The sequence below is a fragment of the Lates calcarifer genome, linkage group LG2 (assembly GCF_001640805.2).
Source record: "Lates calcarifer isolate ASB-BC8 linkage group LG2, TLL_Latcal_v3, whole genome shotgun sequence".
NCBI lineage: Eukaryota > Metazoa > Chordata > Actinopteri > Centropomidae > Lates > Lates calcarifer.
The window spans coordinates 23563747-23577520 of NC_066834.1; the positions used below are offsets into that span (position 1 = coordinate 23563747).

Below are 13774 nucleotides of genomic sequence, written 5' to 3' on the forward strand. Positions count from 1 at the left end.
TCCATGTCATTTCAAGAGCAATCTCATATTCTGATGAAGGTCTGCTGGAGCTAAAAGATTTGATGTAATAATTTAATGTATAGTATGTCTTGAATGCAGTGTCAGTGTGACTGCATTTCTACACTCACACTAACACCGTAACACTCTACAAGATACTGAGCTCTTCAACAGTACACCATCAATCACACATCAAGTATTTGTAATTGTTTGATTAGAGGAATAGATGTGGCTCTGGACAATCAGTGGAACATGATTAATATTCATGTCATGTGTCTCTTACAGGTGCTAATGCAAGGAGCTTCATCATGAACCAGACTGCTTTTGAGCATCCATGTATTCTACCGTCCATTTTCCAACCTGGTTATCCTGGACTATTCCAGCTCATTGAAGGCACAGCGAAGGTACCACAGTATAGTCTGAACCGGCAGAGGGACACCTGCCTGATGCCAGAATTAAGTGCATTGCAGTGTAACCCAGGCAAGAAAAAATGAAAGCCGTACTGTATAACTCTCTATAACAGATAATAAAAAGAATACATCTTTAATCAACTGTAAAATTGCCATCTGTCAAATCAAGGCCACTCAGGATGGAAAGCTGGTAAAGCTGTCCCTTCTCACTCCCCCTTTTATCTCACACTGTCACTCTCGCCACTCTCTCATTTTCCCTCTCCTCTCTCCATTAATATTTATCAGAAGTAGTTTCAGTCTAGACAATCCTCTGACAGGTTGTTCTAAGGCCATCATGTCTTATACAGAAGTCCACAGAAGAGTTGGCCATAAGTGGTCTCTCTTTCTTGTTTCTTTGTCCGTCTTACTCACTCTCATTCTACCTCTCTCGTCTCTACAACCAACAAGGCCAACATTGACAGGACCATTGAGATGAGATCCTTTCTTTAACACTTTGCAATCTTCAGCTGAGATTCTGATTCAGAATCTACTTTTTAAGCTAATTAGGACAAGGGCTGCTTCTTTCAGGGAGTAATGATCCTACGCTGTATTAACAGAGCCCACCTACTCCCTCCCACTCCAGCTCACCAGCAGTGCTTCACTCTGCATAGATTAGAATGGGAAAGTCAGATTTCCCCCGTGAGCTTTGCCAACATGCCATTGATGCAACACAATGGGTCTTTTCTGGGCCCTCTTTGCTGCGTGCTTTGTCATCATCCTGGATGGGGTGTATAGATAGAAAGCAGGATATTAAGTATCGAGAAAGACAGTGAGAGAATGAGGGGGACAGGAGGGAAAAAGAGGGAAGACGGAGAGTAATGAAGGGTGAGAGAACAGCTTAGCATCAACATTTATTGAACAACAGAAGCACAGAGTTATGGTGTCTTATTTCTTGAAGTGAATGGTTTTGCTTAGATTGAACTGGATCAAAATTCCCTCTATTCTTCAGTTAATCCACAAATAAAAAAAGTTGATCAATAATTCATGAGCTACATTTGAAAGTGTTAGATATCGTTTTCAATTTTATACACCTTTACCCTATTTAGAAGTTTGTCAGTAAAACTACAGGTGCTACAATGGCACACGCACACACACACGTTAGTCCACTTGTTTCATATTGAATGCATGAATACATTTATTTATCCTCATCACTGGGTGAGTAAATGCACTTTAAATGAGGTAAAAATAAGTGTCTGTTGTTCAACACTCAATATCCCTGCTTGATGCTCTCAATTGCGGCCCAGTGCCAGTGCTCCCCGGTGTCATTGTCCTCCGAAAGAAAAACCATTTGCCCAGTCACCCTCTAAGCCCATGTGCCACCGTTGTCTTAGTTTCTATGGAGACGCTTTCCTCCAGGCCAAGTATGTGGAGGGCACCCCTCCAGCGGAAGGAGGTGGAATAACATTGTGGCAAGGCAATCATACACCAACCTCATTTACATATCCAAACATGAACCATGGACCGTAGCATGCAGTGTTTGTTCACTAAACATTTCACAGTAGTTGATTAAACCCAGCTGGAAATGAGAGGGGAAACATATATGATTATTATATTTTTTAACAGCACAAGGGTTGGTTGTGAAATTGTGTGGTATACAGGAAAGTTAAAGAGATCAGATGAGAGGGATGTTATAGAAAAGGCTGTATAAAATATCTGTCTTTGTACACTGGGTTCATTCAGCATTCTGATCACCATTGCTCCCTTTGTACAGTTGACATGAATGATGCATGCCTGTGTCTGAGCCTGAAGCGGTCACTCCTCGGCACCTCCAGTTGGGGGCACTGTTCTCTCTGTCTGTCAGTCAGTCTGTGGTATTTCCTTACCTATTCTGGAGACGCTCTGCCGTCAGATGGAGTGAGGTGTCTCTGACCTTGAGGCAGATGAAAGACAGCCACCATGGAGGCAACTGTACTCAGAATTCAAATAATCAAACCTCACAGACTCAGCCATTGTAACACATGTGGCCTAGAGACAAGGACACAAACAAAGGAGGGGAAGAAGAAAGGTGATACTTTTTTCACATTATAATTGCTGTCATTTCTGGATTACTAAAAGTGGGTCCTTTTGTAGTTTATATTTGTGAATTATTTTTTGGTTTAATGTCAAAGAGCATCCTCGCAAGCTTATATAACAATACCACAGAAAACAGGACATTTTTCTCACTCCTATAAATACTTGTGAAATGGAAAGGCTACTAATTAATAGGCCAAACAACAATGGAACCAAAGAAACCAAACGACAGCTAGCCGTCATTAACATATTTTACTGGGGCAGTAATTGTGGCACTGACTGACTGCCACTCAGTCACACTGATTGCTGTATAATCCAGCACTGATTCTCAAACAATAGGACCCACTGCTGCGAGGGCAACAGTAATGAAAATTCGTTTTTTAAATCACCGAAATGCTCTTTTCAAACTCATGACAAGAACACATAAGCTTATAAAAATTTCTAACAAAGACTGAAAATCACTAGACTAAATTAGAAAGTTTATAATCATCCTGTGTGCATTAATCTAACACATTTAACGCACATATATAGCATTTTTGATACCATACAGTATGAGCTCTTTATAATCATTGCCCCACAGTGTGGCTAATGAATCTCATAATTAAATCACCAATATACATTTCTTTATAATTCACCATTCCTGAGGGAAAAATACACTTATCCGATCTCATGTTCATGTTCCCTACAGACCAGATACTTAAACAAATGTTAAAATCTATTAAGCTTCACCGATAATCTTTCAGAGCAATGACTGGAATTTATCACTAAGCACTGGTCTTTGTGTTCTTTATGAATGGTGGTAATAATGGTGGAATAATAAGTATGTCATCATCATTAGGCAGGACACATAATGTGCTATTAGCTCATAGAAAGATACCAGAAAAGCTTGTTATCACAGTTAAACTATTCATGGTATAGTTTCATTTGTGTGTGGTTCTGCTTGAAGTCCCTAATACTGTAATTTAGTTTCTGTTAGTGCTGCATAATTGGTTTAAAATAAAATTTTAAAAAAGTAATCAGTACTAATTGAATTTTAATGTTGACTTTTGCTGTAATGTTGAAATTAAAAAAGACTAACTCAATGAGCGTGACAGTGTTTTGATGGATGCAGATTGTATTTCTTTGTCAGCTAATTCAAGAATATTCTTAAAACACCGTAGGTGCACTGGATTCAAGTGTATTTAATCTCATCCCATGTGGTATTTTTAAGAAAAATGTATCTTTAACCGAACATGAATACAGCAATTATTAAAATGGACATTTTCTGGAGCACCGCGGAGCTGCTCAGCTCCACAGCAACCAATTACAATATTTTCTGTAGTAGAAAAATCTAATTTGTTTTCAAAGAAAAACAGCAACACCAAACTACCTCTTGTTGCCAAGAGAAACAAAAAAAACCTCTTGCTGTTTGACTCAAGCCAGACAAGTTTACTATTCTAATTGGTCTCGGTGGGCAGAGCATCAAATGTGTAAATAATTTTCTCAGCAATTGGCCTACTCTGTCTTTGGCTACCATGGCTTTCTTTCTTTGACTGAGAAAAGAAAGCTGTTGGAACACCGTTCTGTACCGTAATTCCCAGAGCACATTGTTTTTATCTTGTACAAAACTGCTTTAAATATTGTAATGAGAGAGCAATGTTCAGTCATAGAGCCACCAGTCTCATAATACATATCAACCAGAGTGCAGGGCCAGCCGTGTCTGTCGGAGGTAACAGTTTGCAGATGGGGTTTCAATTGTTGCTGCAATGGGGTTCAGTTGGATTGTGGTTTAAGGGAATCAGGTTACTCATAATTAAGAACATAACTGGGAGCAGGTCGTAGCCTCCACCGGATCAGCTTTTGAGGTTCTAACGGGACACAAGTTGTTTAATTTTCTGTCTGTCTGGACTGTCTGGCACTGCAACATAAACTTAGATTTACACTGCATAATTATGCCCTGCAATGCAAACTTGTACTGCTTTTATTTGTTAACAGTTTCTACAATAACCATGAGCTGTATGTGTAAGCAGCACACACACATACAGTACAGTATGATGGATAGAGGCACACAGCCAAATCTCTAGCAAATAGTGAAGTGTCAACATTTTATGGCAAAATTGAACTCAAGCTATTTCTCGTAGATAGTTTGTGCATTGATATCATAGAGCTTTTGTAGAGTGATTTGCGAGCAGCTGGTAGTTTGTGTTCATTATTTTACGGCAGCTGGGGAGGAAAAAGGAGAAGCAGGGAAATTACAGCTTGACCACAATCACAGAGGACACAGCAATGCTATTAGTTTTCCAATGCAATCACATAATCCGAAGGGCCAGACATTTGCTTTAATCAGACACCTGGGACATGCATCCATCCCATTTCATTTCATCGGCTCAATCAATCTTATATCAGTATTAAATGAATACGCTGAGATGAGAAATCTAGCTAAGCTATTATTACCAAGGGGAACTCCTTCATTACCGCCTTCTATGATTGTCTGTCCTTCTTGTCTGCGTTGTAGGCGATATACAGAGAATTCTACTCTTACATGCTGAGAATCCATTTTGGAAAAAACAAAAAGAGGCTGTATTCAAAACCATAAATGTTACGCTAAAGTTCAAATGATGCAGGACGACTCCCTAATAATCTGCAATAGGTGTTCTTTTCATCCTTACAAGCAATTCAAAAGGTGGATATGGCACTTTAGAACTTCAAAGAACAGTTCATTACAGTGTAACAAGTAGCAGCTCTGATGCACATGTGAACTGCTGTGTATCCGACTCGTTAAAGCCTCATCGCTTTGTGTCTTTCTCTCTCCTGTGCTCTATCTCTGTGTGCTGGTGTATGTGGGGATGCTGCTGGTATCAGTGATGCTGAGAGTGCTGCACGAGGCGAGTCTTTGTCTGCTCTGGGAAGGCTGGGCTCCAGCTGGCTCCTGCTATGTGGATGCATGCAAAAGTCAGCGGGTCCCTCGGCACTCAGTGCAGGAGGCAAGCCGGTAGATTGATTGGGATGCACACCACCAACGCCCCCCCCCCCATCTTATCCCCACCTCCTCCTCATCATCATCATCATCCTCCTCCTCTTGCTTGCTCTTGCTTAGAGAGCACATGTGCCTCTCCTGCTTTTTTTTTATATTTATTTTTTTTACCCAGACCTGCTTTATTACACACAAGCATTCATGCTGCCGTGCATACATGTCCATCCGTGTGCATAAAGAAAGGTACATGCCCACTCAGAGATATTGGAAAAAAATCTAAAATCATACAAGGATAAACTGATAAAATTATACAGGAAATGAATGAGTGTTGGTTTTGCATGATTGGGAGTCAAGGTTTTCACTGAAACGTGTGTATCTGGATGTGTGATGCTGATAAAACATCAGCAGTGTCCCCAACACTGGGTTCATTCAGGGTAACACATTAGCAGTCATTACAGATAGCCAGACCATTCTCCACACTTCGTCTTGCTGTAGCAGAGAATGAAACATTACCCCTAACGAATTCATCGTCCCAGACAGACGGAGGGGGCGCCTGGGGTAAAATATATATATTTTTTGACAAATCTGATATTAAGTGCTTCTACGGCGTATCGGCTTTGAATTGATCCCCAAGTGTTAGTGAAAGGCATGGGGCTGAACACAAAAAAAAAAAAAAAAAAAAAAAAAAGGAAGAGGAAGGGGTGTGTTAGAATCACCGACAGCTTTTCAGGACTCCAGCGACGACTAACCAGCCAGCCAGTGTCTGGTGAACGTGCGTGTGCGCGTATGTGCGCGCGCACGTGTGCGTCCATGCGTGTGTGTGTGTGGCTGTGTGTGTGTGTGTGTGTGTGGACCAGCAGCGAACACACACTTAACATTCGTTCGCAACATGGCGTTGGAGCGCCGAGAGACACGACGGCTCTCCCCCGACTAATGCAACCTTATTGTTAGGAAAGCCAGGGGACTGTTGACCAAAGAGACCAAAAACATTCACAGAGACTCTTTTACGCACCGGCGGAGACAAAAGCGGATTCCAACATATGCATGTCGCTATAACGGTATAGCTGGTTGTATAGACGCACGCTGCTACCCCACTGGTGGAAATCAAAGGCTGTACATGGCGGTGGAGAGTACAATTTGGCTGTTCTGTCTTCTTTCGCTGTTTTGTGGTCCATCCAAGCAAGGTAAAGCGCTCACTTAAATCATTTGTAGGTTTTTCAGTGGAGTGCATGTGTGAGGCAGCGGGCCACTCATATTACACTAAAGTGCAGTTACTCAGAACATAAGTGGGCTGTGATAAAAGATAGGAGAGAGAGCTACCCGGTGAATTTGCACCTTGCACGGTCCTTACCTATGCCTCTCCGTACTATTCTCCGTTCACCTCATGTGGCCTTAGGAGGTAGTGGTGTATTGTTACTTCACGGGTGTCTCTGTCAGGACGCCCCGAGAGGCTCTGGCGCTGCGAAGTTGCAGCACATTGCCCAAAGGAGCAGCCCTGAATGTTGCCACAGGGCGGCCAGAGGGTTTTGAACCGACAGCGGGGGGAAGTTTGACGGGATCAAACAGAGGATGGGGCTCAGTACGTGGACGTGTGGTCTCGCATTGTCGTGGTGTTTAATAAGAGTGGAGCCGACCTGGAATCAGCCCAGTTTTAAAATGTGTTGAATGCTTTGCCAAAAAAAAAAAAGTCAACTTTTTCTCACTGTGCGCATGGGACGTCTGGTTTAAGCCACTGGCTCATAAAGTTGAGAGAGAGAATGTGTGAAAAGCCGAAGGGAGCTTCTTTATAAAGACATGATCTGCAAACACTTGCAGAAGAATGTGTGTGGTGATGGTGAAAAGATGCACAGTAGCTCCTGAGAATGGAAGCAGGCTGGTTGGAGAGTGAAAGTCTGCCCACACAGGCGAGGACGAGTGGGTGAGGGACTGGCCACAGGATTTACATGACAAAGACCTGTGCAGACTATCAGTGAGGGTTACACAGTTAAATGCTCTTCAGGGTCAGGAAACGAGGTTATTTAAAAGTGCGAATCTGCCATTCATTTCTTTCATTCAAACTATTTAATGATGGACTCCTATAGGACATGCATATACATTATGTTTTGTCCCGTGGATTGACATTCAAGGACATTTCTGCATGAAAGCACTGAAACAAGCTACAGGTGAAGAACTAAGAGAAGTAATAGTGGTGTGGTGAAGCAGACCAGACCAATTTCCAGCAGCATATTACACATATTATCTTTGGTTCAGGGTTTAAAAGGAGTGAAACAGTGGTGAATTATAACCAGCTGTTATCAGATTGTGTAAACTGTGGTAAACTCTCATATTGAGGCTTTGAGATTTCTCATCTTTGGACTGAGACTTGAGGTAGCATTCATATTCAGGCTGGGAAAATGGTAGGATAGGTAGGATATGCAGCTTCAGTTTGAATCAGCAGCTGTTTTGATAACTGATGAATCGTTTGAGTCATTTTTCAAGCAACAATGCCAAACATTATCTGGCTACAGCTTCAGAAATGTGAGGATTTGCTGTTTTGTTCGAGATATACTAGTTTTCGGTGGGGTTTGTGGTCATGGTCATGTGAAACAAGGAATCTGAAGATGCCACATTGATTGTGGAGGATGTCAGTCCACACAGTAAAGATAATCTGCGGATTAGTTGATAGAGACAGTAATCATTAGCTGTAGCTGTAGTCCAAACTACCAAAGTACCATGGAGCAGGACATCACATCCTATCTGTAATATATATTTCAACATTGTTGTGTGGCTGTGTTTAGCAAATACAGTAGCTGTGCTATTAAAAGTTTTTAATTTAGAATTTTATCCCTCTCTTGTGCCTGGGGCTTGCCAGCTCCACAGATATGCTGCTGCCTCATCTCTAGTATGTCATGCGCTGCAGTGATTGCTACCAACAGAGATGGGAAATAAAGCAATATTGTGCACGGGTTGGTGTGGTGGTGAAAAGTCAGGCATGGCGAAATGAATGTATCAGAAACTCTAAAGCACTTAAGCACATTCAGGTAGACACCACCTCACTCTGAGATATAGTGTAATTTTCTCACATAAGTTTCATTATTCATTGTTCTATTATGCAAATAAAGGCCTTAAAAGGAAGGCAACTAGGGGTATGCCTCCTTGACTTCATCTGATATAGTAGTAGAAGGTCAGAGGATACAATTTCTATAGAGTTAGATTACCATGCCCTGCAGACTCCAGCAGAGACAGAATAAGGAATTACTCCCCTTGAGATCCTCCTGACAGGAGAGTGAGTGCCACACTGGAGGCGATCACATCCAGATGACGAAATCTCTTGCAGGTAAATGGCGATTGTGATGGGGGTTGTCTGCGATAAGAGTGAAGAGGAAATTGATTTATTTGCACTGCAAGATTTATCGCTGGAAGTTGGTACCAGTAACAGTTTTGACAGTTTGCTTGGTATCTAACTAAAAGCAGTCAATTTATAAAAATATCACATTTATAAAAATGATTAAAAGAAACACTAAACAAATCACAGATGAAAATCCTCTGCAATATTTAAGAGTTGCCATCAAAAAGTGTTTTGCTTTAGAGCAAAATTCACATTTGCATTCATGAGCTCTACTGAGAACAGAATCATGCTTTATGATCAAATGAGCAGATTAGTATTTATCATGTATTATTACCAATTAATTACTTACTGCATCATTGTTATTAGTCATCAAGACCAGTAAACAACACAGTCACTGAGGGCGACTTCTTGTGTGCCTGTCTCTCTCTGTGAGTGTTTTGTTCGGTTCAGAAACTGGAGCATGGATTTTCATGGGTGTTGGTGTTTGTGGGAATTAGGGGCTGGGGGTGATTCTGGGGCAGGCATGAATTGGCGGGTGCTGATGGGGTGAATTTGAGGGTAAGGGCCACTGCTACATCCACAAACAAAGAGCTTGTTTTGTCCATTCGAAAAATCAAATGAAAATATGTTGGCCTCACTTAACACATCACAAGCAAATGAATGAGCATGAGCGTCTGTGTGATCACAGTCCATATAGTGCTGCACAGTTATTAATGGACATAATAAAAAAACATCTGCAGTCCTGCAAGACTTTATGAGCAAATGAATCTGATTATTGTGACGCCATTGGCCTTTTTATATGCACATGAAAATTGTAAATACTGCAACAGTTGCATGATGAAGTATAGGCAAGAATATGAGGATGTCACATGAGTCCATTATCCCAATTTTCTCTACACTGTTATGAAAAATGTTTCAATTAACAGTCCAACAGTTCACATTAACTCTCATTAAGCATCCTCTCTCAGTCCCTCTTGTCACTTTTTGTGTACCAGCAAGTGCTGATTGAACTCACATGATGCTTTTCAGCACTGTCCAGCTTTGTGCTCACACAGTTACACAGTTTGGAGATGCCCAGTGCAACAGCAGTCTCCTGCAATTCCAGAGGAGCAGTATATGTAATATGCCTTGATTAAGGGGAAAAGTACTTAACATTAATTGCCTGTACCAAGTACCATCCAGTCTCTCAACTGCTTATTCTGCCTGTCTGTGGGAGAAACTCAAGGGTACCTGCACAAAACTGTTTCTTAATTACAATTCCAGCAGTTATGCAGTAACACCACCTGGCGAATGTAAGTCCAATACTCATTCACTTTGAGCTTTGTTTTTGGTCTCCACCAGCACCTGAGGGAAGTATCTGGCTTTTTAGCTGCTACATACTCCTCTATGTTCACCAGCTAGCTGCTATTTCTGTGTATGTCTGCCATCAGGTGCTGATTTTAGTGCTTTTTCCACTGTAAAAAATGAGATGTGAATGCTATGAGCATGCTATTTTCAGGGAGGACAACATTTCAACCTTTTTAGCAGAACTGTTATATTGCTTTGTTAATAACATTAAAAACAATGCGTTCTAATTGCTTTCACAGTGCATTTAATGTAATTGTTTTTTAAGCCGCAGTGGTATTTTGTTCTTGCAGTGGATTTAATTACATTGGATTTTAAGCCTCAATTACATTTGTTTTAGTATATTTTCATTTTTATATTTAGTATATTTTCAAAAACCCGCAGTTTGTTCTCATGTTGCCTGCTTCTCTTCTCAGCCTCTGCCGTACTTCTACAACCAGCACTAATTAATATGATTACATTATGTTTTTATCAGTTTCCTCTTCCATGTATTAACTTGTAACATTATACAAACAGACAAAGTAGTATTCTCATATCCAAATGAGCAGCATTCGCTCACATGCTCTTGACATGCCTGTGAAGGGTGCAAGCCTGCCCATCAATGACACCACACTGCTGATGTCTTATTTTTAGCTTGCTTTGAAATCACCTTAGACTACCTCTGTGTGATCAGGTCTGGGATGGATTAAATTATATTCTTTTTTGTGTGAAAGAGATGGATATTTCTACAACTCAGCATGCAATCTCTGAGTTACTGTTCTAGGACAAAAAATACTGTTATTCCTCCAGTATTCAAAGGTCAGACGGTGTCATCGCAGCAGCTTGTTTCACACAAAGTTTATATTTCCATGGAGCACCCGAGGAAAATTAGCCGGTAGGAATCCTACTGCCGAAGTGACCCTGTGCAATGTTAGGCATGGTGGTGGGAGGGAACTGTTTTTTTGAGTCAACCATTTATCCCACACACTGCACCAGGGTACTGTGGAGCAAAGTCCATTCTCTAGCTTAAATATTATGGAGATGTAAAGTTACACAAGGGGTTACATTTTTGACTTGGCACAGTGTCAGAGGAAGATATTTGGAATATAGTGAGGTGGTTGTGTTCCAAACGTTTTTCCAAAAGTTTCAACAAGGTTATTTGTCATGAAATTTAAAGCACAAGTTTTACAATGAAATGCACAAATACCAGTTTGCAGCACAGTGAAGTCATGGATATCACTGTTGGAACAGTTGCATCACTGACTAGGATAAAGTGGAATGACATTCTGCATGACAGACATCTCCATGATCTTCGTCATATTTTACGCAATGTATTTCATACTGGCAGGCAGCGAACAAACAGCCTAGTTACTGTAGGTTGCTGCTAAGATTAGCAAACCAAATTATCACTCTAGGAGCAGCTTTAAAGTTTCTTTTTAAAGCTTATTTTTGGTTTTTAACACGGTTTATCTTTCAGCCAACTGCTTCTGTCTGATGATTTGATTCTGCGCCAGTTCATTCTTCATCCTTCATTTTTATACTTTAACTCAAACTGGTATCAGAACTGGAGTTCAGATCAAGTTTATTGGCCAAGCATGCACACCTTGTCCTGTGGATTGACATTCAATCCACGGGACAATCATAAAGACTGACAAACAAGAGCTTTTGAAACTCCCTCAGCCAGTGCAGAAAGAATTTGCTGCTGTGCCCTTTTCATGATTGAGTCAAATGGTTGTCTCCACCTTTAGTTCCCTTGATAGTTGTCACCCTGCTCCTGAACTCTTACCATCATCTTGAATGTTTAAAGTGTGCTCAGCTCCAGTTTGTTGTGTCTATGCCAGAGGGCCAGCTGTTCAACCTCCCGTATAGCAGCAGCTACGGAATATTAAACAATGAATTTGTAGAGCGATGTATACTGTCTGCAATATGTCTTGCATTGGCTCCTACACTGTTGATATATTTATCTAGTATCATTGTGTAACTTCTCTGACAACACAAAAAATATGTCTGTGTATAGACTTATTCTGACAAATAATTGCAGTGACTAAATGTATAGGAAAATACATTATACCTACTTATATCTCATTGACACCTGCTCTTCAGGGACCTTTTCTGAACACACCAACTTAATGACTTCATGTAATTGCATTTCTAATTTAATTGTACATGCTGTATTTATGTAGGTGGTGCTTTTAATGATTATGCTGTAGTGTGTTAGTTATTTAAACTTTTCATGGGCTCAGACCTACCACTTTCCACTTTCTCATTCAGTAATTCTGTGAACATACATACTCAGATCTCCTGAGACTTAGAACCGGAGCTCGTCGGACAGCCGCGCCTGTGGAGAATAGCTCATTACATATTAGCAGTAAATTAAGTATCCACATGTGTGTGTGTTTGCTGAGGTACATACACCGCGAGTGCCTGCTCGCTTGCTTGTTTGTGTGTATAAGTGTGGGTGTGTCAGCTGCGATTTGTGAGTGCATCTTGATCTCCTCCCCAGAGAGTCCATGCTAAATTAGGATGCATATTATTTAAAGATGCCTTGGGCTGAGTTTCAGCTGGGTATATTTGTGCAGTGAATGTGTTGATTTTTACGGTGCCCTGTGTGTGCCTATTCATGCTGCCAGGGAGGCAATCTTAAGCACAGAGTGCTTGTATGAAGGGAAAGGAAGGCTTTAGCTTGATTTTGTCTGCTATGAATTCTGATGATTTGCTCTCTTAGGATGTTCAAGTATTGTGTTAAATTTATTTTGTCAGTGCTTTTTTTCCCCAGTTGTAAATAGCATGGCATTTTAAAATGTATGAAAATGAGACATTGTGAGCTAATGAATGTTTAATTTCAGTAAGCATACATATATGTGTTTATGACTAGTCTGGGTCTGATCTTTTGCACAAGAAAAATACCCATTTAAAGATAAAAGAAAAGTAAAAGTATTTGATATAATAATATGATTAGTTGACAAATATATCAACAACTTTAAAGTTTTAAGATTTCTTTTTTTTTCATTTTTGGGCTTTCACTGTTATCCAGTAAAAAGTGATTTTATATATAAACCACCCTATAGGATATTTCTGGGTTTGTTTATCTAGTAAAGTAATAGCTTTATGACTTTCATAAATGTGGAAAGTCATAAAGCTCAGTAATGTAAAAATTCCATTTTGACTCTTTTCAATCATGTAATCATGACAGGATCTAATACAGATAGAGCCTCAGAGCCTCACTGCTTTTATTCACACTACAGGGTGGTTCTTTTCAGATGATGCCAACATGTAAAATATCCCTTAAATATCCCTCAAAGGCTTTCGTTACACCCCAGTTGCACATAGAGATCAAATGTTGGTGAGTCAGTCTATTTCAAAGTTGCTCTTTGGTAACGCTGCTGTTAATTCTTTGATCCCGGGATCACAAATTAATATTACAACTGCAGTGATGCAACTCAGATGGACTGTGCTAATTCATCCTGCTGGCTTACTAGGTCACTGAGGTTTGCCACACAGTGTATCTGATAACTGCACATGATGGGATTTTGAGGAGATGCTCGGGGTAGGGTCACAGTTGCACTGAAGGTGGTAATGCTCTCTCTTATCTGAGCCTTACCCAGGACCAGCCTCACTCCAAACTCTAATCACAACTTAATTTAAATCTCAGCTCCAGCTCTACCTATAGCCCCAGCTTCTCTGACAGCGCTGGCAGTCGCACACATCATCTCC

General features: G+C 40.7%; 1 protein-coding gene across 2 annotated transcripts in view; it reads left to right on the forward strand.

Moving 5' to 3' along the window:
* The first annotated feature begins 6154 nt into the window (after positions 1 to 6154).
* Positions 6155 to 13774, forward strand: part of igdcc4 (immunoglobulin superfamily, DCC subclass, member 4) — a 47511-nt gene continuing 39891 nt past the window's right edge. The window contains exon 1 of one of the 2 annotated variants that reach the window (XM_051077153.1): positions 6155 to 6593. In XM_051077153.1, the coding sequence (XP_050933110.1) occupies positions 6527 to 6593 (67 nt within the window). In that variant the 5' untranslated portion in view covers positions 6155 to 6526. The remainder of the gene's footprint in view (positions 6594 to 13774) is intronic. The other variant, XM_018666965.2, reaches the window with a different exon arrangement.